The 27,519-nt window shown below is 47.7% G+C and overlaps 10 protein-coding genes across 11 annotated transcripts; 6 read left to right on the top strand and 4 right to left on the bottom strand.

Moving 5' to 3' along the window:
• The first annotated feature begins 133 nt into the window (after nucleotides 1-133).
• On the top strand, nucleotides 134-2,985 carry TSTA_054040 (telomere-binding alpha subunit central domain protein). Its single transcript, XM_002486959.1, has 4 exons — nucleotides 134-543; nucleotides 598-1,594; nucleotides 1,656-2,037; nucleotides 2,107-2,985. Exons 1-4 carry the CDS (start codon nucleotides 274-276, stop codon nucleotides 2,399-2,401), a joined length of 1,944 nt encoding a protein of 647 aa, XP_002487004.1. The 5' UTR covers nucleotides 134-273; the 3' UTR covers nucleotides 2,402-2,985.
• Nucleotides 2,846-4,455, bottom strand: TSTA_054030 (CCCH zinc finger protein; the record flags this gene model as incomplete). The annotated part of the gene is made up of 4 exons (XM_002486958.1): nucleotides 2,846-3,669; nucleotides 3,731-4,073; nucleotides 4,141-4,284; nucleotides 4,369-4,455. 4 exons carry the CDS (start codon nucleotides 4,453-4,455, stop codon nucleotides 2,846-2,848), a joined length of 1,398 nt encoding a protein of 465 aa, XP_002487003.1.
• Nucleotides 4,456-4,921: 466 nt separating this feature from the next.
• TSTA_054020 (translocon-associated protein, alpha subunit, putative) lies at nucleotides 4,922-6,715 on the top strand. Its single transcript, XM_002486957.1, has 3 exons — nucleotides 4,922-5,145; nucleotides 5,215-5,639; nucleotides 5,698-6,715. Exons 1-3 carry the CDS (start codon nucleotides 5,074-5,076, stop codon nucleotides 5,963-5,965), a joined length of 765 nt encoding a protein of 254 aa, XP_002487002.1. The 5' UTR covers nucleotides 4,922-5,073; the 3' UTR covers nucleotides 5,966-6,715.
• Nucleotides 6,275-7,155, bottom strand: TSTA_054010 (uncharacterized protein; the record flags this gene model as incomplete). Its single annotated transcript, XM_002486956.1, has 2 exons — nucleotides 6,275-7,011; nucleotides 7,065-7,155. The coding sequence occupies 2 exons, from the start codon at nucleotides 7,153-7,155 to the stop codon at nucleotides 6,275-6,277; spliced, it is 828 nt and encodes a 275-aa protein (XP_002487001.1).
• Nucleotides 7,156-7,459: 304 nt separating this feature from the next.
• TSTA_054000 (DEAD/DEAH box helicase, putative) lies at nucleotides 7,460-12,376 on the top strand (the record flags this gene model as incomplete). Its single annotated transcript, XM_002486955.1, has 3 exons — nucleotides 7,460-7,699; nucleotides 7,761-11,289; nucleotides 11,339-12,376. 3 exons carry the CDS (start codon nucleotides 7,460-7,462, stop codon nucleotides 11,605-11,607), a joined length of 4,038 nt encoding a protein of 1,345 aa, XP_002487000.1. The 3' UTR covers nucleotides 11,608-12,376.
• On the bottom strand, nucleotides 12,262-14,401 carry TSTA_053990 (G2/mitotic-specific cyclin (Clb3), putative; the record flags this gene model as incomplete). Its single annotated transcript, XM_002486954.1, has 3 exons — nucleotides 12,262-13,023; nucleotides 13,077-14,198; nucleotides 14,390-14,401. The coding sequence occupies 3 exons, from the start codon at nucleotides 14,399-14,401 to the stop codon at nucleotides 12,262-12,264; spliced, it is 1,896 nt and encodes a 631-aa protein (XP_002486999.1).
• Nucleotides 14,402-18,119: 3,718 nt separating this feature from the next.
• On the top strand, nucleotides 18,120-21,002 carry TSTA_053980 (C6 finger domain protein, putative). The gene is made up of 2 exons (XM_002486953.1): nucleotides 18,120-18,986; nucleotides 19,052-21,002. Exons 1-2 carry the CDS (start codon nucleotides 18,180-18,182, stop codon nucleotides 20,306-20,308), a joined length of 2,064 nt encoding a protein of 687 aa, XP_002486998.1. The 5' UTR covers nucleotides 18,120-18,179; the 3' UTR covers nucleotides 20,309-21,002.
• Nucleotides 21,003-21,358: 356 nt separating this feature from the next.
• Nucleotides 21,359-23,124, top strand: TSTA_053970 (DNA-directed RNA polymerase III RPC4, putative; the record flags this gene model as incomplete). Its single annotated transcript, XM_002486952.1, has 2 exons — nucleotides 21,359-23,004; nucleotides 23,058-23,124. The coding sequence occupies 2 exons, from the start codon at nucleotides 21,359-21,361 to the stop codon at nucleotides 23,122-23,124; spliced, it is 1,713 nt and encodes a 570-aa protein (XP_002486997.1).
• Nucleotides 23,125-24,728: 1,604 nt separating this feature from the next.
• On the top strand, nucleotides 24,729-26,345 carry TSTA_053960 (uncharacterized protein). 2 transcript variants are annotated; one of them, XM_002486951.1, is made up of 2 exons: nucleotides 24,729-25,121; nucleotides 25,201-26,345. In XM_002486951.1, the coding sequence occupies exons 1-2, from the start codon at nucleotides 24,986-24,988 to the stop codon at nucleotides 25,611-25,613; spliced, it is 549 nt and encodes a 182-aa protein (XP_002486996.1). In that variant the 5' UTR covers nucleotides 24,729-24,985; the 3' UTR covers nucleotides 25,614-26,345. The 2 variants fall into 2 exon arrangements, with proteins under 2 accessions (XP_002486996.1, XP_002486995.1); XM_002486950.1 differs by having other exon boundaries at nucleotides 25,180-26,345.
• Nucleotides 25,640-27,395, bottom strand: TSTA_053950 (chromosome condensation protein (CrcB), putative; the record flags this gene model as incomplete). The annotated part of the gene is made up of 2 exons (XM_002486949.1): nucleotides 25,717-27,395; nucleotides 25,640-25,694 (listed from the first exon to the last, which is right to left on the bottom strand). Exons 1-2 carry the CDS (start codon nucleotides 27,171-27,173, stop codon nucleotides 25,640-25,642), a joined length of 1,512 nt encoding a protein of 503 aa, XP_002486994.1. The 5' UTR covers nucleotides 27,174-27,395.
• Between the last annotated feature and the right edge of the window lie 124 nt (nucleotides 27,396-27,519).

Here is a 27,519-nt window from a genome sequence, read left to right as displayed (position 1 = left end):
GTCCCTGTTCGGCCTAGTGCATGACACCATTCCAGAAGCGGAAGCATATGTTGCATTACATGATAAGGTCACATGACAATTCAACGCGTTTGACAGGGCTTATCGGATCGCGTCACCCCAGAAGACAACCTCCGATTCGAAGAGATGATATTGTGAGTGGAAATACTTTGAAATATTCCGAACCCGAGCAGATACATAGCACATGGCAATGAATTTGTCCAAGTAAGGCCTTCCTGGTGTTGGGGCGTATCAACAATCATACAAATCTAGACAATGCCCGCATCTTTCCCACCGCGTTTCGTCAGTGTTGATACAGCCAAACGTTCTCAGGGGTATCATAACTTGATCGGTGTGGTCGTCGACTGCCTACCCAAGAGCCGATCGCAAGGCAGTTCTTACGTTACTACCTTCACTATCAAAGATTCAGATTTGGGTCCGGGGAACCAAGCATGGAAAGGGCTAAAGATCAAATACTTCAACGACGATGAGCACCGACTACCTGATGTCAAGGTTAATGATGTGATTCTTTTACGCCGCCTCAGAGTAAGTGCTTCGATTCGGACCATGTGGTAACAGAGTGTTGATTTAGAATCCAAGGTACGACCGTTTCATGGACCATTACACGGGGTGGTCGGTAATACCGACAATGTCTCATGGGCAATCTTCCGCCAACCCGATGGGCCTGAATCTCTAGGGATGCCAGTTTGCAGCCCGGGTTCAAAGGCGCTCACTGTTGAAGAACAGACCTACGCACATACGCTATTAGAGGCTGCTATCTACTCCAGATCGACCGTTTCGGCCACTCCTTCATCGAGAAGAAAAGGCCATGCCGAATCCTCGTCAACCCCAAGCGAAAGTGTACGGCAGGCCACTGCTAAGCCTAAGAAGAAAGACAGGTTTTCTTTGGTAAAGGACTTGTCAGTGAACACCTTTGCCGATCTTGCGGTGCATGTAGTCAAGATGTGGTATCAGGATGATAGGGTACATCTTTACGTCACAGACTACACAGTAAATAAGTCACTTTTCGACTATGGAGACAAGTCAGACGAAGATGAAGGTGCAGCTGATGATGGTCTTGGGTTTTTGACACGACCGACCCGTGAAAAGAGAGCATGGCAGGGTCCAAAGGGACGGATGACGTTGCAGGTGACCCTTTGGGATCCTCATTCGTATTATGCACGAGAAAATGTCCATGAAGACGGCTATATCCTCTTGAGGAACGTGCATGTAAAGGCAGACAAAATGAACGGCCTTTTGGAAGGTGTCATGCATACTGATCACAAATATCCCGAAAAAGTCGACGTCAGAGTCCTTGAGGACAACCAACAAGATGATCCCCGTATCGTCGAACTCAAGACAAGAAAGCGTGAATACTGGAAACAAAACAGGACGAACAAGAGGGAGCTCGCTGAGGATTTTGGCGACGGAGATGAAGGAGGATCAAAGAAGAATGCCAAAAAAAGGCGAAAGGATCAACAACGCCAGAAAAGGCAACAAGAGCAGCGAAAACAACAAAACAAGCCGCCGCAGAGAGAAGAGGGCCAGACTGAGATTCCGGGAACGGTGAACAAATCAAATAGACCAAATCCGCATAGTAAGTTGTCGCTCACTCTTCTCTACCTTCCACATACCTTTGACTGCTAACCGCAATGTAGTCCAAGCGAAAGACCCGGCAAGAGGTTGCCGAAAACTATCAGAGATCCTACTCAACGACAGCCATGATATCTCACTTCCCGATAACATACAATATCGTCTACCCTTTCAATGTGTCAAATACCGTACCACTGTTCGTGTAGTCGATTTCTTCCCTCCCAACATTGCGGATTTCGCGGTGCCGTACATACCCAAATCCTCTTCCTCATCCTCTAGTGACGACGAAGATGACATAACATCAGAAACACCGGGGATCAGATGGGAATGGCGCTTTTGCCTTCTCGTGGAAGATGCTCAGATCCTTCCTGGTCAGCCACGAGATCGGGTAAAGTTGTTCGTTAGTGGAAGCGATGCCGAGTTTTTACTCAAACTTGATGCTGTAAAGTATGTATTACCTCTTTCTCTTTGGCTAGCTATTTTCCCTTGCCACTAACTGATTACACCTTTTCTTAGTTTACGCAAAAATAAAGAAACCTTCATACGACTTCAAGAGAAGCTATGTATCCTTTGGGGTGACTTGGAGGAGCGTAAGAGTTCAGGAATGGATACACAGCAAAAGGGCCCATCTCAACTTCCATTCACATGCTGCGTAAAGGAGTGGGGTGTCAGATGCGCGTGTCGAACAAATGCCAGCAGCCAGGATGACAGCGATAGAGAATGCGCTGTAGTCGGTCCCGAACATAATCGAGAATGCCTGGGTTGGGAAAGGAGATTCGCTCTATTTGGCACTACAATTAATGAGGAGTGAGGATGGGAGCATATCCTACATATGACGATTGTACATAATGAAATGGATAATAAAATCAGGTGTATTTTAAAAAGACTAGTCGATACCCCTTTACTGCTCCGCCCGAAAAAAGATTCTCCTAAAACACGTACATACCGAAGATAACCCGCGTGATTTAATACATGATTGCAACCTGCACGAAAAGAGAATAAAATACAGTACTAGAAAGGAATATGCCAGCACTTCCAGATAGAGAAAAAGCCGATCCCAATTCATTGCGCCCATAGTCCCGAACGCAGCGAGCCAGTAGACGCCGCAGTGCTGCACTTGAATCCCATCAATATTGAAAAAAAAAAAAAATGAATAAAGAAAACCAGCAGGAGAGAAGGAGAATAATGGTTGGTCTTTGGAGTAATATAAGGACTAACAAGGGAGCGAGGGGGTCAGAGACACACTCATGATCTTTTAGATCTTGGTGACTTTGACCACGTTCAGATCAATTCCATGTTGTGCAGGCTCGAAGCGACAGCTGCTGCCCCAATGACACTCTTTCTTTCCAACTTCACTCTGAGGACAACGGTGCCCATAGATACACTTCGGGTCATCGCAGGTCATTCCAAAATGACAAGGAGTCATGCGAGCGACAGCACGTAGAACGTCCTTTTCCTCTTTGGAGAGTTTGTAATCGTGATCGTGATAGCAGTTGGTATTCGGACATTCTCCAAGCAAGTAATAAAGGTTGCAGAGTTTCATCTTCTTGATCCGACTCAATTCCTCCTTGGAGACAGACTTGAAATCCATGCGATCAATCCGCTGCCCAAGCTTATTTCTTTCGACAACAGGTGTCTTTGTTGCCGCAGCACTAGCAGGCTTTAGGGACTGAAGAGTCACGTCGCCGGGATTTGATGCAGTTACTGAAGCCCACGATGACCAAGATGTCGGAGTAGCAGAGCTCGTCGAGGTATTTGTCGATGTCCGTGTCAAAGAAGCAGATCTTGGGTGAGGCGACAACATTGCGCTCTGGGCCTTGATTGGCGTCTTCACTGATGCGATGGGGCTTGAAGATATCTTGGTATCGCGAAAGACATCTGAAAACCTGGCAACACGGAAAGAAGCCTTCAAATCATCCAGTTCCTTTTCTGCAGGAATGCTCTCAATCAAAGAAACTCGCCCTGTAAGGTCGATATCCTCCATTGTTTCTTGCAGGAGCTGAGTATAGCTGTTAGTATGAGAACACCCGAGATAAACCTGGTGGCAGTGACAGCTATAGATATTGAGTTTTAAAGTTTCTATTTCCTTCGTCAGCTTACTGCAAACACAATCTCGCCACGCTGTAAGCAGAAGACATACCTGAGATCTTATCCTCTGCACTAGTCTTCGCCTGTCCAACATCAACAAAGTCGAAAAGCAGGCCGCTCTCATTAAATCCTCGCACAAAGTCTTCCATCACTGATGTCTTATCGATTATGCCGGCTTGGTGATAGGTATTACCAAGGCCTCTCAAGTTTGCGAAAATACGAACGACTATCTTCGGTGAAGCGACGTTGGGGAGATTCTCTGAGAGATATGCACCCATATCTGTAGCCAGCTTATTCGCAGCATCTTTTCCGCCTTGCTCTCCAGCGCGGACATATTGATCGAGGAATAGCGTCTTGTCGCCATCAAGGAGAACAATAACAAACGGCTCACGATCCTGAAGATTGAAAAATGTCTTGTGAGAAAATGTACTCTTCTCGGAGCCAAGAGAAAGTCATATCTACCATTATCTTTTTAACACGTTTGATCTGCTCCATCAACTCCATCTCATGGAGCTGTATATCTCGGTTATATCGGACTTCACGCTCGTGTTCGATTTTAACTTGATGGTATGCGTCTTCGAGCTCGCTTACCCGTCGCAATAGATCCTGAGTTGTAGAATCACACGTTAGTCCCTGTGACGCGAAACTCACCAACCAATGGAGGGAGTCAAGAGTATGAAGAGTTCCTACCTCAATAAGATCATTTTTGCTTAATTCAATGAGCTTTAATTGCTCATATCGCTTGAAAAGCGCCTGTGCATGTATTCCTGAGATCATTTTGGTAGTCCTGATAATTGGTATCGTCGCTAGGTTTGAGAGAAAGGCCTGGGCGCCAATATCTCAGGTTGGTTCGATGGGGAAGGACGATGATTCCAGTGGTCTAAAAAAGAATCAGCCAGTTCTGGAAGATGTAGAGGTTGTCAAAGATTCACATTTAGTATCTGACAAGGTAGAAGAGGCGAGAAACAGTGAATTGGAGGAAATTCAGACCAGGACCTGCATCAACCAGAGTCTTGACATTTTTTTCTCCTTTTGGTCTGGCGCGCTCTTTGTGCTGGTGCGGCTAGGACAAAGGAGGAAGGCGGTCAGCGGCGAGCATCCATAGTAAGTCAAGGAAGGAGCGTCAAAGGGAAAGAGCGGCTCAGCGGGTCCCCAGCGCGCAATCCACCAATCAGAGGGCTCACACAGAGCGCAGCTGGCGCCAAAGAGGCATACGTGGAGAAAAAGGCAACCCATCAACTCTACAGGCCTTCTCTCCTCATCTTCAGTCCAATTGTCACTTATCTTGATATTTCTTTCTTTTGTTTCTCTCACGGGTCGCTTGCTTCTCTTATCGTCTTATCTTTTGGGTTCTGCTGCATCGCCAAAGTCTCTCGCAGACTTGCCATTGACACCATGGGTCGCTTCGCTCTCCTTTCCCTCGCTCTCTTCTCGCTACAGACGCTCTTCCAGGGATGCCTCGCAGCCGTGAGTCTCCAATGCGCTCTTTCTCTTATGCTATCTTTCCTAGGACTAACTTCGGCTTATTACGTATAGGAAACTTCCGCCGATGAAGCTGCCCCTGCGCCATCTCTAGCTGTCTCCGTGCAAGCATCATTCCCTTCATCGGAGATCTTTGGCATCAAGCTTGTCAATGGGCAGCCTACACAGGCCTTGCTAGCTTTCACCAACGAAGAAGACGTTCCCATCACCGTCAACTTTGTGGGAGGAAGCCTTGCGACTCTGGATGAGCCTTCCCGAAACGTTCGCAATCTTTCTGCGACGAACTATGGGGTCCAGATCCCAGCGGGAGAAACCCAGACCCTGCCCTACAGTCTCACGACTGAAATGCACCCTCAGGACCTCCGATTGAACTTGATCTCTGTTGTCAGCAAGAACGTCACCCAGTTCTTCACCATCCAGGCTTTCAATGGAACTGTCAGCGTCGTTGAGCCAGAGACTAGCATTTTTGACCCTCAGATGTAGGTCTTCCCTTATCTTTAGTGATATGTACCATACGGTAACTAACTTGCCAAAAAGCATCTTCCTCTATTTCTTCATCCTCGCCTTCTTCGTGGGTATCTTCTACTTCTTCTACACCGTTTGGATTGCCCCCTACTTTCCTCAAAAGCGACGTGGCCGTGAGTCCAAGAAGGCTATCGTCAAGAAGACAGACCTGGATGTCCCTTCTCCTGATGCTGCCGCTGTGCCCACCACTGCCTACAATTCCGATTGGATCCCTGCCCACCACATCCAGAAGCCTGAGGCTCGTAAGGTCAAAGGCGCACGATCCAAGTCCCGTGCTTAGAGCACCAATATTTCGGTTCAATTGCAGTAGCGTCTACAGCTTGACTGCTGTGGTATTATTGAACTGTTCCTGCCGATGTGCTACATACGCTCTTCACGAGACCCAGGATCGTGTTGATGGTTCGCTGGAAATGCGACGACACGAGATAGGGAATATGAAGGGCCCAATTACTTTCAGAAGTGTTGTATTATACAATTCAAACCTTCGTGGCAATTTTATGTTGCCTTCTATCTGACTGGACATATCGTTCGGTCGAAATATAGAAAAATGTGAATTTATACGTACGATGAGTCACACATGCCCACAAGCCTATAATTTTTTCCATTCTTCATATTCTTCCTCGAGATGCTGCTTGAGTTGCTGGAATTTATTCCCAAAGTTTCGAGAACATCGCCAACATAGAAAATCGCGATTCAAGTAGCCTTCCCTAGTTGGATGACGCCGCACGTCATCTGCAGCCAGCGGGAAGTCCTTGATATCAATAAAGAACGGGGTTGAAAAGCTATTGTAATGTTTACGGTGTTTTAGCCGGTCACTGTGTCGATCCACGGACATGACATGGATATGCAAATGATTCATGGATGGGTGCGCGTGAATCCCCGTCATTATCTCTTTCTCCCAATCTCGTCCGGGAGGTAATTCGTCAGGCGGTGGATCTTGTTCCATAGCCTCTCGACGCGCCTTTTCCTGCAACGAGTATTTTCCGTATCTTCGTCGTAATTCCTGAGCTGCTAATGTACGTAGCTTTTTGACTTCCTCCTGAACCTTATGTAGAAACTCAATATCCTCAAAAGCATCGAACGGGTGTTGGTAGAATTTGTTCGCGTCGCGCGGGAGCAATAGTAGATGTAGGGATGATTTCGGATATAAATCATGAATTGCGACAAAGTCATCGTTGTAGTAGACAACGACAGATGCAGGGTATGATTCCGGTCGCTCAATATAAAGCCCTAAAGCGTTTCTCGACGGGTTAAACATATGCTTTTTGGGTTTTTGAGGTTCGGTCTGTTTCGATTTTTTGTCCTTGGAAGTCATTAATTCGGTAACTGGGAGTCAGCGTTAGGTCATATTAGTTGGCACTATATAGTGGTGGCATTACACGCATTTCGCTTTCCTGGCTTTTCTGTAGTCTGCTCTATCCCTGCTTCTGTTACAGGCGGGGTCTCAGGTAGCTCCGAGTCTGAAGTCATGTTCAGAGCAATTTCATATGAGTCGTCTTGACCGGTGCTGTCGAACAGATTTCCTTTGAAGGGACCAGGTTGTAGTTCGCTGTAAAATAATTCTGACGTTGGAGTTGTACAGAGCAAGGACTAGATTTAAGGTGGATCCGCAGTAGCTGTCCCGACCCGGTCTAGTGCGGGACAGAACTTATATCGCACTGTCGGAAGTTAAGACTGCCTGAACTCTTCGGTAGATTCAAGATCTGAACGGCCAGATGCTGTCATCAGGCCTCTCCACGGGTATCATTGGACGTGGCATTTAATTTGCTACATAATGGGTCCCAAATCAAAGGGCAATGCCCGTGGAGGAGGACCGAAACCAGGGACCAAGCAGGCAAAAGCTGCCGCCGAAAAATCTGCCCAAACTGCGAACGCGCAGCAGAACGAAGGGGAGGCTAAGAAGCCTACAGTTAAGCAGATTATTGGTGGCGCATCGTGGACGGGCAAGCTCCCGGTAAATCTGCTCTCAGAGCATTGCCAGAAGCAGAAGTGGGAGAAACCAGAATATACAATGGTATGAGAGTCCTAAGCTTTTGTTGCTGCTACGGCTATTAACCGGCCATGGTATACCGCAGACTCAATCCGCGAAAGGGTTTGTTTCCTCAGTCATTTTGAGCAAGGTAGACCCCAAGACGAAAGAAAAAGTCACTCTACCTTCGATGCAACTGCCTCCAGCCCGAAGAGATCTCGGCGCACGACCTACCGCCTTAGAGGCAAGACATTTCGCAGCTATATACGCTCTTTACCGGGTCTGTAATATGAGGAACATGTCATTGATGCTGCCACCTGATTACCGAAAGCTATGGAAAGATGATTTCCCTGCGCTGAAAGCCGAAGCAACCGCCGAGGGCAAAGCGTGGATGTACGAAGCCGACCCATTCTTGGTGAAACAACAGCGTGATGCTGCAGCTGCAGATATGGAGAAAAAGAAAACAGAGCAACAAAAACTACAGGCAAAGGCCAAAGAAGACGGAGCTTTGAGCTCAGGTGGTTTAGAGGAGAGGAAAAGTGGGAAAGGCTGGTCGCAAGCGCCGAAAATCGAACTCGGAACCAAAATACGACGTGATATCGAAGATCTCCTAAGATATAAAACCGTTTGGAATCCATACGGAGTGACTATACCTGAACCTCAGCGCAAGGCAATCATTGATGACCTCTCTCAAGTGGGCTTCCGTCGAAGCCATGTTAAAGAAGCGGTTGCCGAATGCAAGGATCGCGAAGAAGTGCTGGAATGGCTTTTGTTATACGTGCCAGAGGATGACTTGCCTAGTTGGAGCCTGCCAGAAGGTTATTCGGCTGGCATTTCTCTAGCGAGCGGGGACCTTGTACGAGAGTCAAAAATCAAACGTCTCGCGGCAGCTGGCTATCCCTCTGAATTATGTGCAAGAACTCTCGATAACGCAGGTGGAAACGAAGCGTTAGCGGCTGAAAAACTTCAAATGACCATAACTCAACACATTTCACAAAGTGCCTCGACCGAAGAAGACGAGCAAGAAGACGCCTGGGCTGAAGAAGCTGTCACCTTGGAAGCTATCTTCGGAGATCGGTACAAAAGAGTTTCCAAGATAGTATGTGAAATCCAAGGAGAGGTGCCGAATATGGAAGAACTAGTTTCGTTCCGATTTCAAAAACCCACAATATCATATCCAACTCATCCGCCAATTATTTCGGTTCTCTCAAATGGTCTTCCAGCATATATTCGATTAAGTGCCGTCCGTCAGGCTATCCGATATGCAACTGAAGACTTGATAGGAACACAGATGATATTCAGCCTAGTAGATTGGCTGGAAACGAATCTTCCTAGGATAGTGGAGAGTCCCGGTCCGTTGCGGGATATATCTACTACGCCTAGTGAGTCAGTAAAGGAACCCACCGCTACTACACAACTACCACTCCGATCAGCGCGCAAGAATTCCGTAAGTTCTGGAGCACAGTCGAGCTCACAACTAGGTATTACGTTGCGCAAAGACTGGGAATCCAAGAAGACGTCGGCTGCTCAGATAAAGATGAATCGACAACGGCAATCCTTACCTGCTTGGGCAATGCAGGAGTCTATTATCCAGTGTGTCAATACGTATCAAGTTACAATCATATCAGGAGAAACTGGAAGCGGTAAAAGTACTCAATCCGTACAATTCATCCTCGATGACTTGTTGAAACGAGATATCGGAGATGTCGCAAACATCGTTTGTACGCAGCCAAGGAGGATTTCAGCTCTTAGTCTTGCAGATCGCGTCAGTGATGAGCGATGTTCCACTGTCGGAGATGAAGTCGGTTATATCATTCGAGGTGGTTCCAAGGTCAAATCCGGCAGGACGAAGATTACCTTTATGACAACGGGTGTTTTGCTTCGCAGGCTCCAAACTTCCCCTGAATCGAGCGACGATATCGCAAAATCGCTTGTCGACATTACACATGTTGTAGTGGATGAAGTCCACGAGAGAAGTCTTGACACCGATTTCCTCCTTGCTCTGTTGCGAGATATTTTGAATCGTCATGAAAATCTAAAGGTCATTCTGATGAGTGCCACATTGGATGCAGATATTTTTATGCAGTATTTCGGAGGCCCATCGCGCGTTGGCCGCGTGAATATACCGGGACGCACGTTCCCTGTCGAAGATTACTATGTGGATGACATTCTCCGTCAGACTGGGTTCAACAGAGGAGCATCCATGATCTCAGATCTCGATGATGCAGCAGAAGTGACAGAAGATCAGGTTTTGGGAAAGTCTCTCCGCAGCCTTGGATTTGGTATCAACTATGACTTGATTGTGTCAACCGTCCGATATATAGACTCCCAATTGGGAGATGATCCAGGCGGTATTCTCATATTTTTACCCGGTACTATGGAAATCGACCGATGCCTTAATGCTATCAGAGCAGTCCCGAATCTCCATGCTCTTCCCCTTCATGCATCTCTTCTACCTGCAGAGCAGAAACGGGTATTCAATCCTGCCCCCAAAGGCAAACGAAAGGTCATTGCAGCCACCAACGTCGCCGAAACATCCATTACTATCGACGACGTTGTTGCCGTTATAGATACTGGGCGAGTCAAGGAAACAAGTTTCGATCCCAAGGACAATGTGGTGAAGTTACAAGAAGTTTGGGCGTCTCAAGCCGCCTGTAAACAACGCCGTGGACGTGCTGGGCGTGTCAAGGCCGGAAAGTGCTACAAGCTTTTCACGCGGAGCGTTGAATCTAACATGGCACCGCGACCTGACCCTGAGATTCGTCGTGTTCCCTTGGAACAACTTTGTCTTTCCGTTGTGGCCATGAATAGTATTCAGAATGCGGCAGACTTCCTTGCAAAGACTCTTACACCGCCAGAGACAATAGCCGTCGAAGGTGCTCTGAGTCTTTTACACAGTATTGGCGCTCTGGACAATAACAAGCTGACAGCACTTGGACGACACATGTCGATGATTCCAGCAGATCTACGCTGCGCAAAACTGATGGTATACGGATCGATATTCGGCTGTGTAGACGCATGCATCACTATAGCCTCAATCCTCATTGCAAGGAGCCCCTTTGTATCCCCTCGTGACAAGCGTGAGGAGGCTACCGCTGCTAGGGCGGCATTTTCACGTGGAGGTGGCGACCTCCTGACGGACCTTGCTGCATATCAACAATGGTCCGAGAGATCTAAGTCAACTGGATACTGGCAAAGCAACTCATGGTGCTCCGAAAACTTCTTATCCCACCAAACCCTCCGCGAAATATCCTCCAACCGTGCACAACTCCTCACATCCCTAAAAGATGCAGGGATCCTACCAATCGATTACAAGAAAAATAGTACAGCATCATCAAATCAGTGGGACAGAAACAGCAACAATACATCCCTTCTCCAAGCCTTGATTGCAGGCTCATTCAACCCACAAATAGCACAAATCAAATTCCCAGACAAAAAATACACAGCTTCAATGACGGGTACAATCGAACTAGACCCGGACGCAAGGACAATCAAGTACTTCAACCTTGAAAATGGTCGAGTCTTTATTCATCCAAGCTCCGTGCTATTTTCAGCTCAGAATTTTGCGAATGCGATGTATATCAGCTATTTCTCAAAGATGGAGACGAGTAAAGTGTTTATTCGGGAATTGACTCGTACGTTCCTTCTCCATAACTCCATTGGCGGCACTAACGATACTGACAGCATTCAACGCCTACTCCCTCCTTCTATTTGCCGGCTCCATAATCCTAGACACTATGGGCCGCGGCCTGGTCGTAGATGGCTGGCTTCGACTGCGTGGCTGGGCACGAATCGGCGTTCTGATTTCCCGCTTGAGAATGATGCTGGATGATGTTCTAGCAGCGAGAATAGATAATCCATCTTCTTCGTTGAATCGTGCAGGCGAAGAACTTGAGTCAAAGGTCATTGAGCTGGTAACCAAGCTGGTGGACTATAATGGTTTGGATCAATGATGAAGTATCTATCAATTCTTGCTTTTGAATATGATAGAATACTACGAAGCCCCTCAAATGGATGAGAAAGCAGCACACTCAGTGCATTTCCCAACACCGGGAGTCGACGTAGTCCTGTTCCTTGGCATCTACTTGATACTCAGATACATTCAATAGAAGTCTTTGTTCTCATTGAATAGAAGAGACAAGGAATCTCAGTACAAACGGGATTTGGGCTTGTACAAAAGAAACGACCAAGGAGGATAAAGTGGTATCTAAAGCGAGCATGGACAAAAAAGAAAAGAAAAGTGAATGTTTGGTCCCTCTGAATGGTTGCGTAGCAAAAAGGGGGAAAGGAAAAAAAAGAGATTATGCCATAAAAGTTCCAATACCTGTACCATACTCCATCAATAAAATAAAAAGATTAAAATGCCCATAGAAAAATGAAACAAGAAGGGAAAGTCTCCGACGCGTGTACTGGTGTGTAACGATTTTCGAACGCCTAAGAACTCCGTGCCCTTGCTCCTTGCTTTCCATGAAATAACACCAAGCCGTCCTTTGCGCCATTATAGTCGTATCGCATAGAAAGTACTCGCTGAGGGCGCTCCTGACATTGAAGTCGTCAGTTGGTCAAAAGTATAGAGATTCCTTGAAGGGCACCACAACATGCAACGTTTAGGCGAAAGGGTCGTTGCCCTTGTACGAGTCTGGAAGGCGAAAGCCCTTGGCAATTTCAGCTTCAACAAACACAGAGGATCGCTTGAATCGACGGTCCGCATACTTTTCGTAAATGGCGTTGTGATGCTTCGAAGGGTTCTCACAACACTCCAGGATAATAAGCAAAAGTGGATAGAGTTGTGCATATGTGTAATTGGAATAGTACACATGAGCGTGAGACCAGTCTCCCTTGTGGAGCATCAATCGAGCAAGACAATGAGCGCCTGCAGCAGTGTAGCTTGGAGGGCTGCCAACAAAGCGTTCGTCCATGATGGTGACCTCCAAGAAGTACTTGGCTAAGGTACGCGTATCCAAATCATAATCATCTGCTTTGCTGATTCTTCGCAGGAAACTCATTGGCCCCGGCCACCCCAGTTCAAACTGCAACATGCTAAGCATGAAGCGTTCAGCCTTCAGGATCTCATCGGCAGAGTAACCCTTGTCGACCATGTAAACAATCTCGTGAACTGAAGGGCAATTGATCTCCTCATACTTGGCTGCGATGAAGATGGCGGTAGCTCCAACCAGCTGGAGTTTGCCCAAGGAGACAATTTTGCATGACAGAAATCGGTCAATGTAGTTCACCGAGAGAAACAGCGTCTCTGGCAATAGGGAGAACCGATGGTGAACTTGCACGAGCCAGTCAATGAGAACTGAGCGCATCGACCATTGGATCTCTGCCTGATTGTCCATGTAATGTGCATTCGGTAGCATTCTGATCTAGTTATCTAGTTAGCATGACATAAGACCTCCGAGATAGCAAAGAAGCTCACCTCCATCTCTCGCATGTACTCGAAGATTTCGTCCCCATACTCTGCCACCATGCTCGTGTCCCACATTTCATCCTCAATATCGTCTGTAGTGCGTGAGGCCTCGACAAGTTGCTTGGCCATAGCAATCTCTCGCCGTGCCTTCGTGTTGTACTTGGGAAAGAGAACAGTAGTTGCTCCTCCAGTTGTGTTTTCGCTCCGAGACCGATAGGAACGCGCAGTAACATAACCATCATCTTCTTCATTGTCATCCTCGTCGTCATCCCAGTATTCTTCCGGCTCCGAGGCTACGGCTCCATGGCCAGAGTGGACATGGATTAGGTCAAGGGAACCGCGTGGGGCATGATGATCCAATTTGCGAGCCTCTGCGGAGATCTCTACGCTTGCGATCTCTTCTTTGACCGACTCTTCCGAGTCCTCTTCTTTGTCCTTCAGCTTTACCTGATGAACTGACTCCTTTTCAACAATCTCAACAGTTCCAACGCCAGCGTTCACTGAGTCATTGTCCTCACTGGCAGGCTGTTCGATAGTGTCATCGGATGTTATCTCAGTACCTGGGTGAAAATAGTTCTTTTCAGTTTCGTTGACGTTCCTGTCAGCCAATCCAGCAAATGGTTTCGCGAGAAGCAGACGGGAATGGTCGACACGCGATACTGGCTGTTCATTAACACTAGGCTTGACTTCACTGACAACTGAAAGTTGCTGCTTCTTGGACGCGACGGTACTACGTTTAGTGAGTAATTTGCGCGTGGTTGCCGTGTTGTTGTGAGAATCTCCAAGTACTTGCTTGACGTTGATATTGCTCGTAGTATTTAGAATCGTCTTGATGCCCATAACAGATGCGGAGCGCTGGGCAGGTTGTGAGAGGGCATGAACCTTCCTATCCTGAGCAGATACGCCAGGTTTTGCAAGGGTGATGTTCTTGCCAGCAACATGACTGTCATCTTTGCTGGCCCGGATGTTGCTAATATCACCAAAGGCAGTGCGTTTGGCAGCATTTCTCAGACCCCCGTTTTGTAGAGCAGCCGATAGAGCAGGAGTAGATTTATTCCGTTGGTGAATGGTCTTGGTAGGAAGGGCACCGACTGGGGCATTCTCGTCGCCGCGGACGCGAATTCGCTGAGGCTGTTGGTCGAACGTGTTAGTTAGCATTGGAACTGGGAAAAAAATGGGCAGCAGCAGCTAGGACGTGTCATGAAACGTAGACAGTGGCCTCGTAGATGTTTGATGGAGGTGGACGAGTAAGAATGACGCGATATCGGTGCATAGTACAGTAACGCGTGAAAGTCGAGGATATAGAAACATGTTTGACTTACCCTTGCATCCATTGTTGGAAGTTATATCGAGGCTATCGCAAAGAGATGTGTTGGTATGTCGTTTGATGAGTCGATTGACGAATGTAAATACCAGTGCTGCCGTCCTTGTGGAATAAGAGATATGGACAGCTCAGTCACCTAGAGGGTTTTCCAAACACCAGACCTCGAAGGCTGGAGAAAGTGATATTGACTTTCTTAGAGAGCCGCAGCCATGAGTTGATGTGAATGGGACGCGCAGAAAAGGGATTACAATGGATTGAAGGTCAATAAGAGATGCTAGAGCAGAAGGGAGAAGACGAAGCTAAATGTTGAAAGGGTGGTCGACATTAACAAACGAAAGGAGAAGAATAGCAAACTCCAATTGAAGATGCCTGAGGTTGATGAGGAACCATCAATAAGGAAGTTTGTTGACATTACCCAACAAGGAAACATAGCGACGGGGCCAGCCAATCAGAAAGCGGGATCTCTGTTTTGTTTGGTCTGTTTGCATTGCTTGGCATGGTTGCTCGCCATCAATAAAGCTAGTCTTTTCTAGGCTTAGCCTGTTTCTTTTTGGCTTAGTCATCCACTTATCTCTTTTGTTATCGGAAATGACATCACTAGTCGCGTCCCACCACTGCACTGCCGATATGGAACCACGCTCACCACCACGCCAAAACGAGATGAACAGAAACACAAATTGAGGACATAGTAGTATTCATTTATGCGACATTATATTTCTTACTTTTATATATGCGCTCGCGTTTGTGGTTGCAAAAAATCATGACTCTACATCCGACGCACTTGTACGCGTCCCTCGGTCCGGCCCGTCACGAAGCCGACACGGGGTCACGTGATAGGTCTTGACCAGTCAAGCCGGTAATTCCGCCTCACTATTGCTGCTCCACCGGTCTCGCCACGGCACTTCAGAAAAAGAATGCATCAATTCAACGGTTTTCATCTGTCTATACCGGTCTCGGGTTCAGCGATCGTGGGCATCTCAAGACTTTTAACCTATTTTTGCTTGCTACCTGCCGATCTTTCTTTTTCATCCGACCCGGTTGTCGCGAAAAGCCACAAAAAGAGCAAACAAAACGGGACCAGTACAGCGCAAACCAGCGGTGACGAACAGGAAGCCCGAATCCACTCTTTAGTGACGACTCACCAGTTGACTTTTCCGAAAGTTTTGCGACATCCACAATTTTGAGGTAGAATGAGGGGGGAAGACTGACGATATTCTTGCGAGATCAGTGAGCCCATTTCTAAGGTACTCTGAGCGGACCTTGGTCGCCAACCGCCCCCTCTCGGATGATCAGTGTTTTAGATGATTTGGATTGGCGTGCCTCCGACTGGTCATGGACAACAACAACGTTCCAAATCCGCATAAGCATATGCGCCTGACTGCAACTATCGAATTATTCGCCCAGTGCGCTCCTCGCTAGCCTTTAGCTTTGCACGTAACTTCGTAGATTGGTCTCCATTTCTTGCAAGCAAAACGATCTCGTAATAAGCGGAGATGTCAGACCCTAGCACCGGCAATGCACAGGATGACCCATTGTCGCAAACCGAAAAGAGCAGAGTGGTGATGTCTTGGACTCTTGGTCGTGCGCAAGAAGACTGTTAAGCCGCACACCACCTTTAGCGTCAACTTTAAGACGAGAAGATACGATACATCGTGCTCGATAATGCGCGATTAGCTCATTGGGCACCCTTATAGAAAGAAAACAATATCGTCGCAGTAGCTGTTACGTTTGATAGATAGTAGATACAGAGCCAGCGCATTTAGCGTTGCAGACAAAACGGTTTTATCAGGCAGGCTTCCCATTCCGGCGCATTAGAAGGATAGTCGTGGTCACCTTGCAAAGCAACGAATATGTACCTTGTGAAAGCGTAGGATCATGAGGGATACTCTGCAGTGGTGTCGCAAGGATTTCTAGAAAGAAAGTAAAAAGAAATGAGACAAATTCCCTTTGATATCCTCTTGCGATGTACAAGAGGATTTGTTCGCATACGCTAAACCAATGCTTGGCTTCCACCGATTCTATGCGATAATCAGCAGTCAGCGAGTTTAGTTGATTGACTCTATTTTTTTTTTTTTTTTCGGCTCGAAACAGAGCTTGCCCAGACAGGTGCAACCTCCAGGGTCTGATTATATGATACACCAGACGCTAAAAGTCCATCCATACATTTCGCAGCAAAGATAATGGCCGGAACCCAGAGTAGAGTTGCTGAAATTGATGTACCCACGCTTTCATCAGTGAAGCGCAAGGATAGGGAAAAAAATGCGTTAAATGAAGAATCAAATCTATATCATTCAGAAACGGGCTATAAATCTTCAAAAAATGCAAGATCAACCCATGATAAGTCAATCGGCGCAAATCACCTGAGCGCTGTCATCCGGGTCACTAAGGCCGGATGCGCTGGTCTGCGAACAAGTGGTTGGCTCAGGTTGATCAGCATGAAATTAGATTAACACATGAGGAAATCCGTTTCGGGTTGACTCGAGACATCAATTAGACACCCAATCAATGATATGCGCCAGATGTGTGAATGCCATTACTGCGATCCAGATGCCCGAGGTCCTCCCGGAGACTGCCACCGCTGCTGGAACCGATATCCTACTACTGTCAAGACTAGGAGATATCAATATGCTCGTATTGCGATGTCTATTTTAATCGCAATTGTTATGCGCAATATCCAATCAACAAATCTAGAGGGGTGGTCTATCTTCTTTGAATCATTCGTCCGCATGCGCTGCCAATGCGATGCCGATGGCTCTTGAATGAACTTGCGCTACACACAATGAATCAGTATCAATATGAATTTTTAAGATACAATAGCACAAAAAATTGTCAATTGTATGGTTAACAAACGGCGTAGAAAGATTCCAAGAAGTGGAAAGAGGCGGAAAACAAATAAGAGTCGTCGGCGACCAGCATGGCACTCTCTGTCTGGACCAGGCCGTTTTTCGCTTGAGAGTGAAACCTCTCGCACCCACCCGATTCCCCCAACTCCTCCTCTTTCCCAAGCAGCACTTCATTCTTCTATTACCACCACATCCCGACTGTTGTTCTTTGCATTAGGATCAGTTCATTCAAAGGTAAAGTTACTTTGTTCACTGGAACTCAGTATGTATCCCTCTTGTATCCTCCTCATCCTGCCTCATGCGTCGGTTACGTACTGGTGCTAATTAGGATTCCTCATCGCAGAACCAGATCATCCCCAAAGCCATCACAGTCCATTTCGGTAGTCGTCGCTCGATTACGGCCATCATATCGAAGCCTCTACGCTAGGCGACTATCGTCAATCACAAAATCGTGGTGGAAGAGTATGTCTATCTCCAATCTGTGCATCCGCCTAGTCTCCAGGTCCTGATCCTTCTCGGGTTACCTGGATCGGGCCATACCCATCCTTCGATTCTCTCCATCCATCGAACTATACACTTCACATAACCTAAAGGCTATACATTTCAATTCCTGATTCATAAAGACCTTGGTGTTAACGTCGCTTGTTCATGATAGTTTGACATCCTCTCGTCGTACCGAATTTTCCGTCATCTTCCACCCCCACCCATTCTCTCATCGGAACCCCAGGTTTGAGGCAATTCAACCAACGGAACAAAATCAATCCATCCGGCGATCTTGCACAAGGGTCCCTGGATCCTATCAAAGCGCTTGACGGTTGCAGAAAGCAGCCCATTTCGACTGCGGCCTTGCGTCTTTGTTTCTGTCGCCTATACTCGTATAGCCTGTAGAAGAACAAGGCGCCCAAGGCGCCCCCAAGCAGGTCACTATCCTATCGCCGTTAAGCGATGAATATCCCTTCACAACAAGATCACCAAGCTGCAGAGGGCCTTGCAAGCTTGGGAAATAACTTTGGTGACATGGATCGGTACCAAGGTGATATGACTCCTCAACAATATCACTCCCCGGGTAGCCCTGCACCCAAGAACGTCGCCTTTGAGCTTCTTCTCGATGAGAACTCAAAGATTCGAGCCAGAATTCCAATGCGAGTTCAAATCTTCCCTCATGATACGACTGACTCCATTGTGACCACGGTCAAAAATTTTTATGGTATCTATGATGGCGTCGCTAGTGGAGTGAGTTTTGAAGATGAGCACGGCACAACCCTCATTGCGAGGTATGAAAACTTGAGAAACAATATGACTGTCTATGTCCGAGTGATACCCGTTCATAGCTATGCCGACAGCTACGAGCCACACTATCACGGCATGACTACAATGGATGGTCGCAAGCGACCAAGTCTTGGAGAACCCTTTCAAATGGTCCCAACCACAGGCCAAGGGCACCTTTATGGCTCTTCATCATCCCGTCCATTATCACGCACCAGAAGACCTAGCACTTCTCCATCTGGAAGAGGCCGGCGCAGTGCTTCACAACACAAGGGCTCTACGAGAAACGGAGTAAAGAGTCGAGGGTCGAGTGCACATGGCAGTTTCGCTGAAGATCCGATATCCGGATATAGCGACAGCGAGGGCGGCCATGGCTCTATTAGTGGCTCTAGAAAAGCTCGGAGTGAACAATTCGCAAGTTCCGAGATCAGCATGGACAACATTGTTCAAGAAAGCCGTCGCAAGAAGCCCAAATTTGAGAGCTCGGTATGGCTATCGATGCTTTGGGACTATTCTAATTGTCTTAAACTAACGAAACATGTTATTGATAGGAATTACCTCTTTTTGCTCCTCCACAAGTTCCATTGACCACTTCTACATCCTCTATATCTCCGCAACGACGATCGATTGGTAACGATGGCGAACCATCCCCATTCGCTCGACCTACGCACCGTCCTTTGAATAACAAACATCCGTTGCCATCCCCTCAGAGTTACGGATATAGCGAACACGGATATGGGAACGGGTCAGCAAAAAGCTCCCTCTACTCTAATGGGGTCTTCACAGATAATGGACATCGCTCGCGCCTCTCTGGCAGCTCAGTTCCAGGTTCTGCGAACCGCCAAACAGCATCCGGAATACTCCCAACGCCAGATCCAACTATTGCCAGCTGCATATCAGACGAGGATGTGGCATTGCAATTGATCCGTCTTGGAGACGCCTCAAACTTTTCCCATGGTCGCAACTCTACTTCCACATTGGATGATGCCTTCAGCGGTGCAGCCGATGCATCTTCAACAGGTGCGACAAGCGACGGGGATTTCAGCGATAATGAAGATGACCAGGAGCTCCCACCCCGATCGAGGCAACGTGTGGAGTCTAGTCCATTACTACCACCTGGTCATGTTAAACAGAGCTACAAGCGATTAGATGATATACTCCCAAGTTACGATAGCACCGATGCCAGCGCCGATGAAGGTGAAGAATACCACCAAACCAGCGACCCTGTCAAGGACGAGTACCATGATGACGACTACGAGGGTGCCGATGCTCCCCGCGCAAAGAAACAGAAGGTCAAATCAGATAGTGTTTCCTCGAGCAAGAGCCGCGCTACAAAATCAGCTCCCGCCAAACCTACAAAGAATGGAAAAGCTCGTCCTGTTGCTCGTAAGTCTAAATCAAGTCTTCCTTCAGCGACTGGCCCGAAGACCGAGACAGCACTACAAACTTTGAGTCCTGCACCATCACGAAAGACATCTGGATCCGGTGTCAATTTCCAACATCAACTTGCTGCAGATGAGGAAGATCTATCCACAAAGCCTCGTTGTCAACGTTGCCGCAAGAGCAAGAAGGGTTGTGACCGTCAACGACCGTGCGGCAGGTGTAAAGATGCAGGTATTGGTCTGGAAGGTTGTATCAGCGAAGACGAAGGAAACGGACGGAAAGGTCGTTATGGCCGACATATGGGTGTTCCCATCAAGAAGACCGTAGAGCCTGGAGCAGTGATCGATGCAGTTGGATTGCCTACTCCAGCGACTCCTGCAGAATCTGTCGCATCAGGCGACAAAAATAAAAAGCGGAAGCGGTGATCATACTCTCATTGCTCCATATTTTCATCGCTTGTCTATTCTTCCTGAATTGATTGCTGCAAGGAGTTGAGCGTCTCTATTCATTAGATTTAATTTATTGTACCCTACATCACTATGGGCCCACCATATCCTTCTGGCAATATCTTCCTGCTACAGGTATTGCATCCAATCTTTCCTCATTGCATCGCATCGCTTGCATCTCACCACTGTCGTCACTCTTCGTTCCATCGCTCATACGAATACCACTCGCTTGACTCGCCTTTAAAGCTCGACTACTGCCTATTGAGCTTATGGGCACACCTACTCATTCCTTTCATTTTCTCTGTGATTATTTCCAGGGACGGCAATCGCCTGCTGTCTCACATCGAATATCTACACCGGCGCTACATCGTCTCTTTCGACTTGGCTGTTACCTTTATCTGCTCTTCGTGTTGATCTTGGTAGCTCTGTGTGGATGTTCCTTTCTAGTCATTTTCTCTCTTTTCATCATATTGATTTCTGTTTGTGCTGGTTGTCGCGCTCATATTTTACTGGGGAATTTTGTCGACCACCGTGCAAATCAAGGCCCTATTTGCACCGGATCATGGTCGAAGGAGAGGATGGTCATATCAGTATTAACATGTATTCAGTGCTATTCCTCTTTTCATCTCTGGACTATGTTATTACCTAGCTCAAAATAGTAGTTATTGACTTTCGATACTTTGTTCGTACTTACCTACCTCAGCTACAGCCATATCTCGAAATTGATTTATATCCCGCTGTGATTGGCCAACGGCTCAGATTAAGATCATTAACATGCCCGCTATTCCGGAAATAGACTAGGGCAAGATAAGGCAAGCTATCGCGGTTCAGTTTCTGAACATTTTTATTTTCTTCAGGCACTCGTTGCACGAGGACTTGACTGTATCGCCAGCAGAATTCTTAGTCAATTCAGACTTCAATAAACGTTTGATCTTGAATTATTTGACTGTTCTCGGCATATTCTGCTACATTGATAACTTAGCGTGACTTAAACGCTGCCGAACCTTCACCATCGAGACGCCATCACAAATGCCCCCCAAAGCAGCCGGACGCGGCGCTGCAAGAAGGCCAGCGCTCGCTGGCTCTACAGAAGATACCGCCAATACAGCGTCGTCGTCGTCGTCGTCTACAGCACCCTCCGCACGACCCCCCGTCCAACGCCTACAGTCTCTGAATAGACGCACGCCAGGAGGAAGTATAGGACCCAGAGGAGGATCGCTCTCCCGCGGCGAGTTAGGAGGACCAACCAAACCGGCCCTAAAATTTGCACCACGATCCGCCAATCGACGTGCCAAAGAGGAGCGAGATGCCTTAATAGAATTAGAAGCAGAGAGGAACCGACAGCGGTTATCAGAAGCAGAAGCAATACAACGAGCACGGCTCGGAAATGCTCCCAGGGCACGGGGTAGAGGGGGGCGAGGTGGGGTGATGTTTGGTGGTCCGGGAGGCTTCAAACGAGGCCGTGGTGGCCGATTTGAGAATGATTCACGCTCCTCGCCAGCTTTGCGACATACTCTTTCCCGCTCACACACACCAGCACATTGGCGATCAAACAACAATGGTGGCTATTCCTCGGACGAGAATGAGCAAGCTTCAGCCCTCCGGATCAGTATTGATGAAATCAATCTGGACGATAGTAGTGAAGACGAAGAAGATTCAAAAGATGCAAAGGGCAAAAAGGCCGTTAAGAAACTGGCTATACCTCTTCGAGGCCCCAGGCCTATTCGAGTGGAACGTCATGAACATGAAGAACGAATCGTCAGTGTCGATGTTGACGCCAGTACTAGTATTGCAGCTGAACCGAGTCGCAAGACACTAGAAGAGGAGGAGTCGGACAATGAATTATTCATTAGTGAAGACCCTGCCACTCCGAAGGTCAAGCGGGAGCCTACAGATGGCGATTTGGTTATGGCGGATGTACCGCATGCCGAGGATCTCGATGAGACGCCTCTCCCTGCGCAGCGCGTGAAGGCACGAAAGAGCGTAGTCGTTAAAGATCCTCGAAGCCTGCTACGAACAAAAGAAGAGATTGAAGAGTTTGACCGTCATAATGAAGACCTCGAGACTTTGAAGGATATCTTGACACCTGATGAGCCAGTTACAGTGGAGAAACAAGCCACGACTACAGAGGGTGAATGCAAAGGAGATGGCGGAAAAGCAGAGGAGGAAGTAAAAGAAGAAGAGACTGTCGACAAAAACGCCGGCCGCTTATACCTAATTCAATTCCCACCCTTGACGCCTAATCTGACTGTGCCCGGTGAAGCAGAGCCTCTTGAAGTACAAGACAACGTGGCTACAGAAGATGTCACGGTGGTACAGGAGAATCCTACACAAGGCCTAGGCGATATTGAGGTGAAGAGGGAAGAAGACCAAGAAGAAAAGGTGAACGTCGCAAAGAAACCAGCAGGAAAACTTGTGACTGCGACTCAGCGCCAACTGCCGGCCGGGCGGGTCGGACGACTGCATCTCCACAAGTCAGGCCGTGTCACCTTGGATTGGGGTGGGATTTCATTTGAGCTGGATAAGGGCGCCAACGTCAATTTTGTGCAGGAAGCGGTCATTGCATCTACACCGTCGACCATGGGGGCTGGCGAGGAGGATACCGGAGAGAGAAGCGTGTGGTCTATGGGACAGCTCAGCGAGAAATTTGTTGCAAGTCCTGAGTGGAACAAGCTGTTGTAACGTCAATCAACGATGAATCAATAGAATCAATAGAGTCATGAATCAGTACAAAAGAAGACTTTTTTTCTCTCGACGTCATCCAATTCCAGCTATCCTTGCTGCATTCGGCTTAGCGTTCTTCAAAGAAGGACTAAGCACCAGCTATCCGTTCCACTAAACCATATCCAGTTAGCCACCGGCGCGGCTGGCCATGTTAGCGTGGCTCAAAACGGCTCAGTGCCGGAAATCCCTGATTTGCCGAGTTGAAGAGTCTCCTATTCACCTGGAAGCTACCCAGCTAGCTCCACAACCCCAATGGCTTCATTTCTGCTCATTTCTTCTTTTTCCTCTCCTTCTCACGCGTCAATGCGACCGGTTCGTGTATTTTCGCTTGGCCCACACTCGCAGTGCGAGGCTGTTTGATTGATTGTTTGATCTATCGTCGCCTGTGCTACGTCGTGATGTCTTTTTAATACGGATTACGAACAATTGCGCTCTCGGATTGAATCGCCGCTCTTACAAACTACCATTTCCTCTCGAATTAACTTCACGAGAACCTTGGTTGTCCTAAGGTTACCGAGCGGTGTCGTCAGCTTTACTTTCGGACCACAATTGCCAACCATACTCGACGCGGATACTTCTGCCGTACTGCGCGAGCGCTCAGTAGATCCTCGAAGAATTGTGTGTGTATATATTATATTCGACCTCGAGAATGAAGATATCGAGCCCCCTCGCCGCGCTTCTCCTCTCTGCCACCACGGTTTCTGCAGATAATCCCGTATCGAAAAGCGAATTGGGCAATCATGTCTCTCAGCACTCGCCTTCGGTTATAGTCACGCGGACGGAGACAGTGTCAGAGTCAATACAAGCAATGGCAGACGAGTCGTTTACACATACACATAATACTCACTCCGATCGATGGCTGGGCCAGTTGGTTGACTTGAAGACTTTTACGCAGGATATTGGTGCAAGAGTGACGGTTCTTCCTCGTTTGAAGGCCAGGAATGAGGGTGCTTTGGGGCAAGCACCCTGGTACGGGATGGCTTTTGGGCTCGCTTGTACCACGCTTGCAGCATTGATGCTGGGGTAGTTCATGCTACGACTGAAATACATATCGCGACGCCCCCCCTAAGCAGCGAATACTTTCAATTCGTCTGTTCATGCATGCCTAACAAGACGATGCTTATCGCACATAATACTCTAATACGATACACCAAGCGAGCAAACCAAAGATTTCCGATTCCCTTATAATATTCCGTCCGCCTTGACTCTATCACTTATCAAAGATGTTTTCAGTCCACGCCGCTTGAAAACTTTCAATTCTGGTCTCGATACCGTCGGAACTCGACTCTGACTATGTCACTACAGATACACACTTGGGATGGTTAGGTCAATATGTACTTTCCTTCTGTTTCTATATTCCTTTGTCACGCCGGCTCTTGTTTACCGAGCGTGCTCTGCTTATACGCGGGTCCAGACCCATGTTACATAATGTTGGATAGGATTTATGTTATATACCTTATGATAGATCAGAGAACACCGGATACTTACAACTGATACATTGGAGTGACTCATTCATGAGGTACTCTGTATCCTAACCCATCGTAACGATATACAAACTAATGGTAATTCCAATACGGCCCCCGCGGACCTGTATCATATACAACGCCCTGATTGGTTTGTAATGTTTCAGCCCCACTGCTGCCATACGAGATTCAACAACTTGGAAGATAACTCTTGTACGACTGACTAGGATGAAGGGACCACAGCGCAACTCAGTTTCATTTTCTGGCTTCCTGTGCTAGTCTTTTCTCTATATTATTCATTGTATCCCATGTCTCTATTGTCAGATATGCGTTGTGTCTCTCTATTGTCATGAGCATCTACAATACGGAATTCTCGGATCGCATAACTATCATCGCATAACTATCCCCCGACTACAACAACATCAACAATATTGACAGAACATAAATCGAAATAAGTAGGACCATCGAAATGGAGCTAGACAGTCTAGACGGTTATCCATTACATGGCCAACAACCCGTTTCCCTCCGGCAAGAGCTAGGAATCATGTTCGGGTTTTTGGCCGCTTGTATCCTAACCGTTGCTGTATACTATATATTCTGGCAGGGTAAGCCTTCCTCTATTCAACAGTTCCTGAGAAGGTGTACTAACAGACGAGCTGATAGCATCCCAACGTCGCGCAGCAGCCCGCGACGAAGTTCGACGTAAAGAACTTCGAGCCCGCGGCTTCCATCACGAACGAGGCGGATATCACGACAAGGCCTTACATCGATACGCAAATCGGGATCCGATTGCGCAAACGCAGGGACAAACGTTGGAATTCCTGACTGAACCGGCCGAGTTCAAGACTGAGAGTGGGACCCGTCATAATAGTGAAGATGGGATGAGTGATACCAACACCGTTATCACTACTACTGCCGTGGAAAAACATATGCAAGACGCTGCAACTGCTGGATTAAGGATAGATACGGACGGGAATGAATCTTGGTCTGGGAATTCGCAATCCAATACGTATCAAAATGGGAGCGCAGTGAGCAATCGCACACCTTTGTCGATGATGCAGGCGAGTGGTGGTCAAAGTGCGAAGGACATGTTTTGATTGTCGGCTGTAAATATGAGTTATGATTATGATACATATGACATTGACTGGACAAAAGTAGTATATACGAGGGCCACGTAGCTAGCAATAAGGCTTATCAAACCCACGACTCCATCGTACACTCCCCATAACAATAACCAACAATCCCAATCCCACTCCCATACTAACCACAGCATACAAATACGCCCATGCAAATCGACGCCGTCGCGAGGTTCCCAGTCCAATAGACGTCAGCTCAGCTATCCAGGTACTCACCGTCGTAGTCGCGCCACAGAATCCATCCATGACAGCCTGCAAGACCTGACAGGATACCAAGATCGAGCGTGCGGTGGCCTCTATCTCAGCCGCCGCACCAGGGAAACGTGACGGCCTTGACGATGCCAGAGGATCAAAACGCCATGATGTAGCCGGGGCCCCAATACCAGCTACATGCTGCAAATCGAAACACATACCCAACACCCCCGTACCAATAATATTAACCGCAAAAGTTCCCAAGGGGAAAGCAGGGATTCGCGCGTTCAATGCAAGTGACATATAAAACCTGAATAGACAACCCAGCGGCGCAAAGATAATCGCGAACAGTGCATCGGTTCGCCATGCATTATGCGGTGGCCAGATAGCCATAAAAACTGCACCGAGCCAACAGCCCCAACCTAGGAAAACGACAAGACGATCAAGCACATTTCGCGTAAATCGGAATGGAATGATGGGTATCCACGAATCGAGCGCGAGCGCAAGGTGGGCACCTAGATAAAAAGCGGCTATACTCATCGACACGGTTATAGCGAGCACCGCAACAACAGCCATAAAACTATCCCCTCGTCCGCGGCCATCAATCAGACTACTAGAAGTAGACAAAACAGACGGATCGACCAAATCATTCGATAGTGCCAAAAACGCATCTCGCATAAAACTCGAGAAACTAGTAAACGAGCCACAAAACCCCGTCGTGAGGCCGATGTAAAGCGGAATTGATTTTTTCACTGTCTTGTGGGTTTTAAGCCATCGTTCTTGCGCGCTCGCTGTGGACGGTAGCCTGCGCCGTGGGTTCTGCGACTTTCCAGGGTTTGTAGGTTGACCCCATTCTTCGCGAAATATGTTTCGATCCTCGATGAAGAAGCCCATTAGGATACATCCGCCTACATTCGCCCATAGCACACCCGTAAGCACGGGTGCGCCAGGATACGTCGTCAAGGCCTGCACACCCAGTCGCGCAAGTGTTCCCCAGATCGCAAAGAATACCAGATATGAAATCGTATACAGTCTTGTAGCCCAGGCTGACAACGGAGGCAAAACCTCTGCTACCGTCGTCGTTCGCTCTTCGTGTCTCTCAACCGGTGGCTCAGACGTGATTTCTGCAAGCGGTATACCCTCATCGTAGCCTGCACTTTCTTCCTGCTCCCTTTGTTGTTCTTCGTCTCTGATCCTTTCGCGGTCTGTTCCGCGATCGCGACGCTCAACCGGTCGTTCTGAGGTGAGTTCTGATAGCGGTGCCACGGCGTTTTCTTCGTCTGGTGCCTTTTCAAGGTCGTCTATTATATCGTGCGATGAGTGAGACATCTTCTCCTTTCGTCGTAAAAAAAATCAGCTTTGATCTGCTCTTGTTAAACTCTTGTTAAAAGCTTGGTGTAAGGTACCTTATTCCCCGCTCAGAATTTCACCTCTAGACAACCTGAGACTTGTAAATTCAAGGACGAATTAGTTCATTATGAAATAGAATGTGGCCTATAAAGCATCTTGCTATAGATTGACGATTCTGCGTCGCGGTATGTACAGTCGTCGAACAGAGGAGGGTGCTGAAATTATTTGGTCGCATACTTAGCTCACTACGACTTGTGCTCAGGTACGGAAGTCGACAGCATATCCGAAAGACACTACTCCGTACATACTACTATTATGTAGACAA

Source organism: Talaromyces stipitatus, genomic scaffold (genome assembly GCF_000003125.1).
Source record: "Talaromyces stipitatus ATCC 10500 scf_1105507295487 genomic scaffold, whole genome shotgun sequence".
Lineage (NCBI taxonomy): Eukaryota > Fungi > Ascomycota > Eurotiomycetes > Eurotiales > Trichocomaceae > Talaromyces > Talaromyces stipitatus.
This window is presented reverse-complemented; position numbering and strand designations above follow the sequence as displayed.

Bases quoted from the DNA above. Each gene is read 5' to 3' on its own strand.
- TSTA_054020 (XM_002486957.1), top strand. From the start codon at position 5,074: ATGGGTCGCTTCGCTCTCCTTTCCCTCGCTCTCTTCTCGCTACAGACG. The intron at 5,146-5,214 runs GTGAGTCTCCAA...TATTACGTATAG, and splicing joins TCCAGGGATGCCTCGCAGCC to GAAACTTCCGCCGATGAAGC. The intron at 5,640-5,697 runs GTAGGTCTTCCC...CTTGCCAAAAAG, and splicing joins AGCATTTTTGACCCTCAGAT to CATCTTCCTCTATTTCTTCA.
- TSTA_053980 (XM_002486953.1), top strand. From the start codon at position 18,180: ATGAATATCCCTTCACAACAAGATCACCAAGCTGCAGAGGGCCTTGCA. The intron at 18,987-19,051 runs GTATGGCTATCG...TGTTATTGATAG, and splicing joins AGCCCAAATTTGAGAGCTCG to GAATTACCTCTTTTTGCTCC.
- TSTA_054040 (XM_002486959.1), top strand. From the start codon at position 274: ATGCCCGCATCTTTCCCACCGCGTTTCGTCAGTGTTGATACAGCCAAA. The intron at 544-597 runs GTAAGTGCTTCG...TTAGAATCCAAG, and splicing joins TTCTTTTACGCCGCCTCAGA to GTACGACCGTTTCATGGACC. The intron at 1,595-1,655 runs GTAAGTTGTCGC...ACCGCAATGTAG, and splicing joins AAATAGACCAAATCCGCATA to TCCAAGCGAAAGACCCGGCA.
- TSTA_053960 (XM_002486950.1), top strand. From the start codon at position 24,986: ATGGAGCTAGACAGTCTAGACGGTTATCCATTACATGGCCAACAACCC. The intron at 25,122-25,179 runs GTAAGCCTTCCT...ACGAGCTGATAG, and splicing joins ATACTATATATTCTGGCAGG to CATCCCAACGTCGCGCAGCA.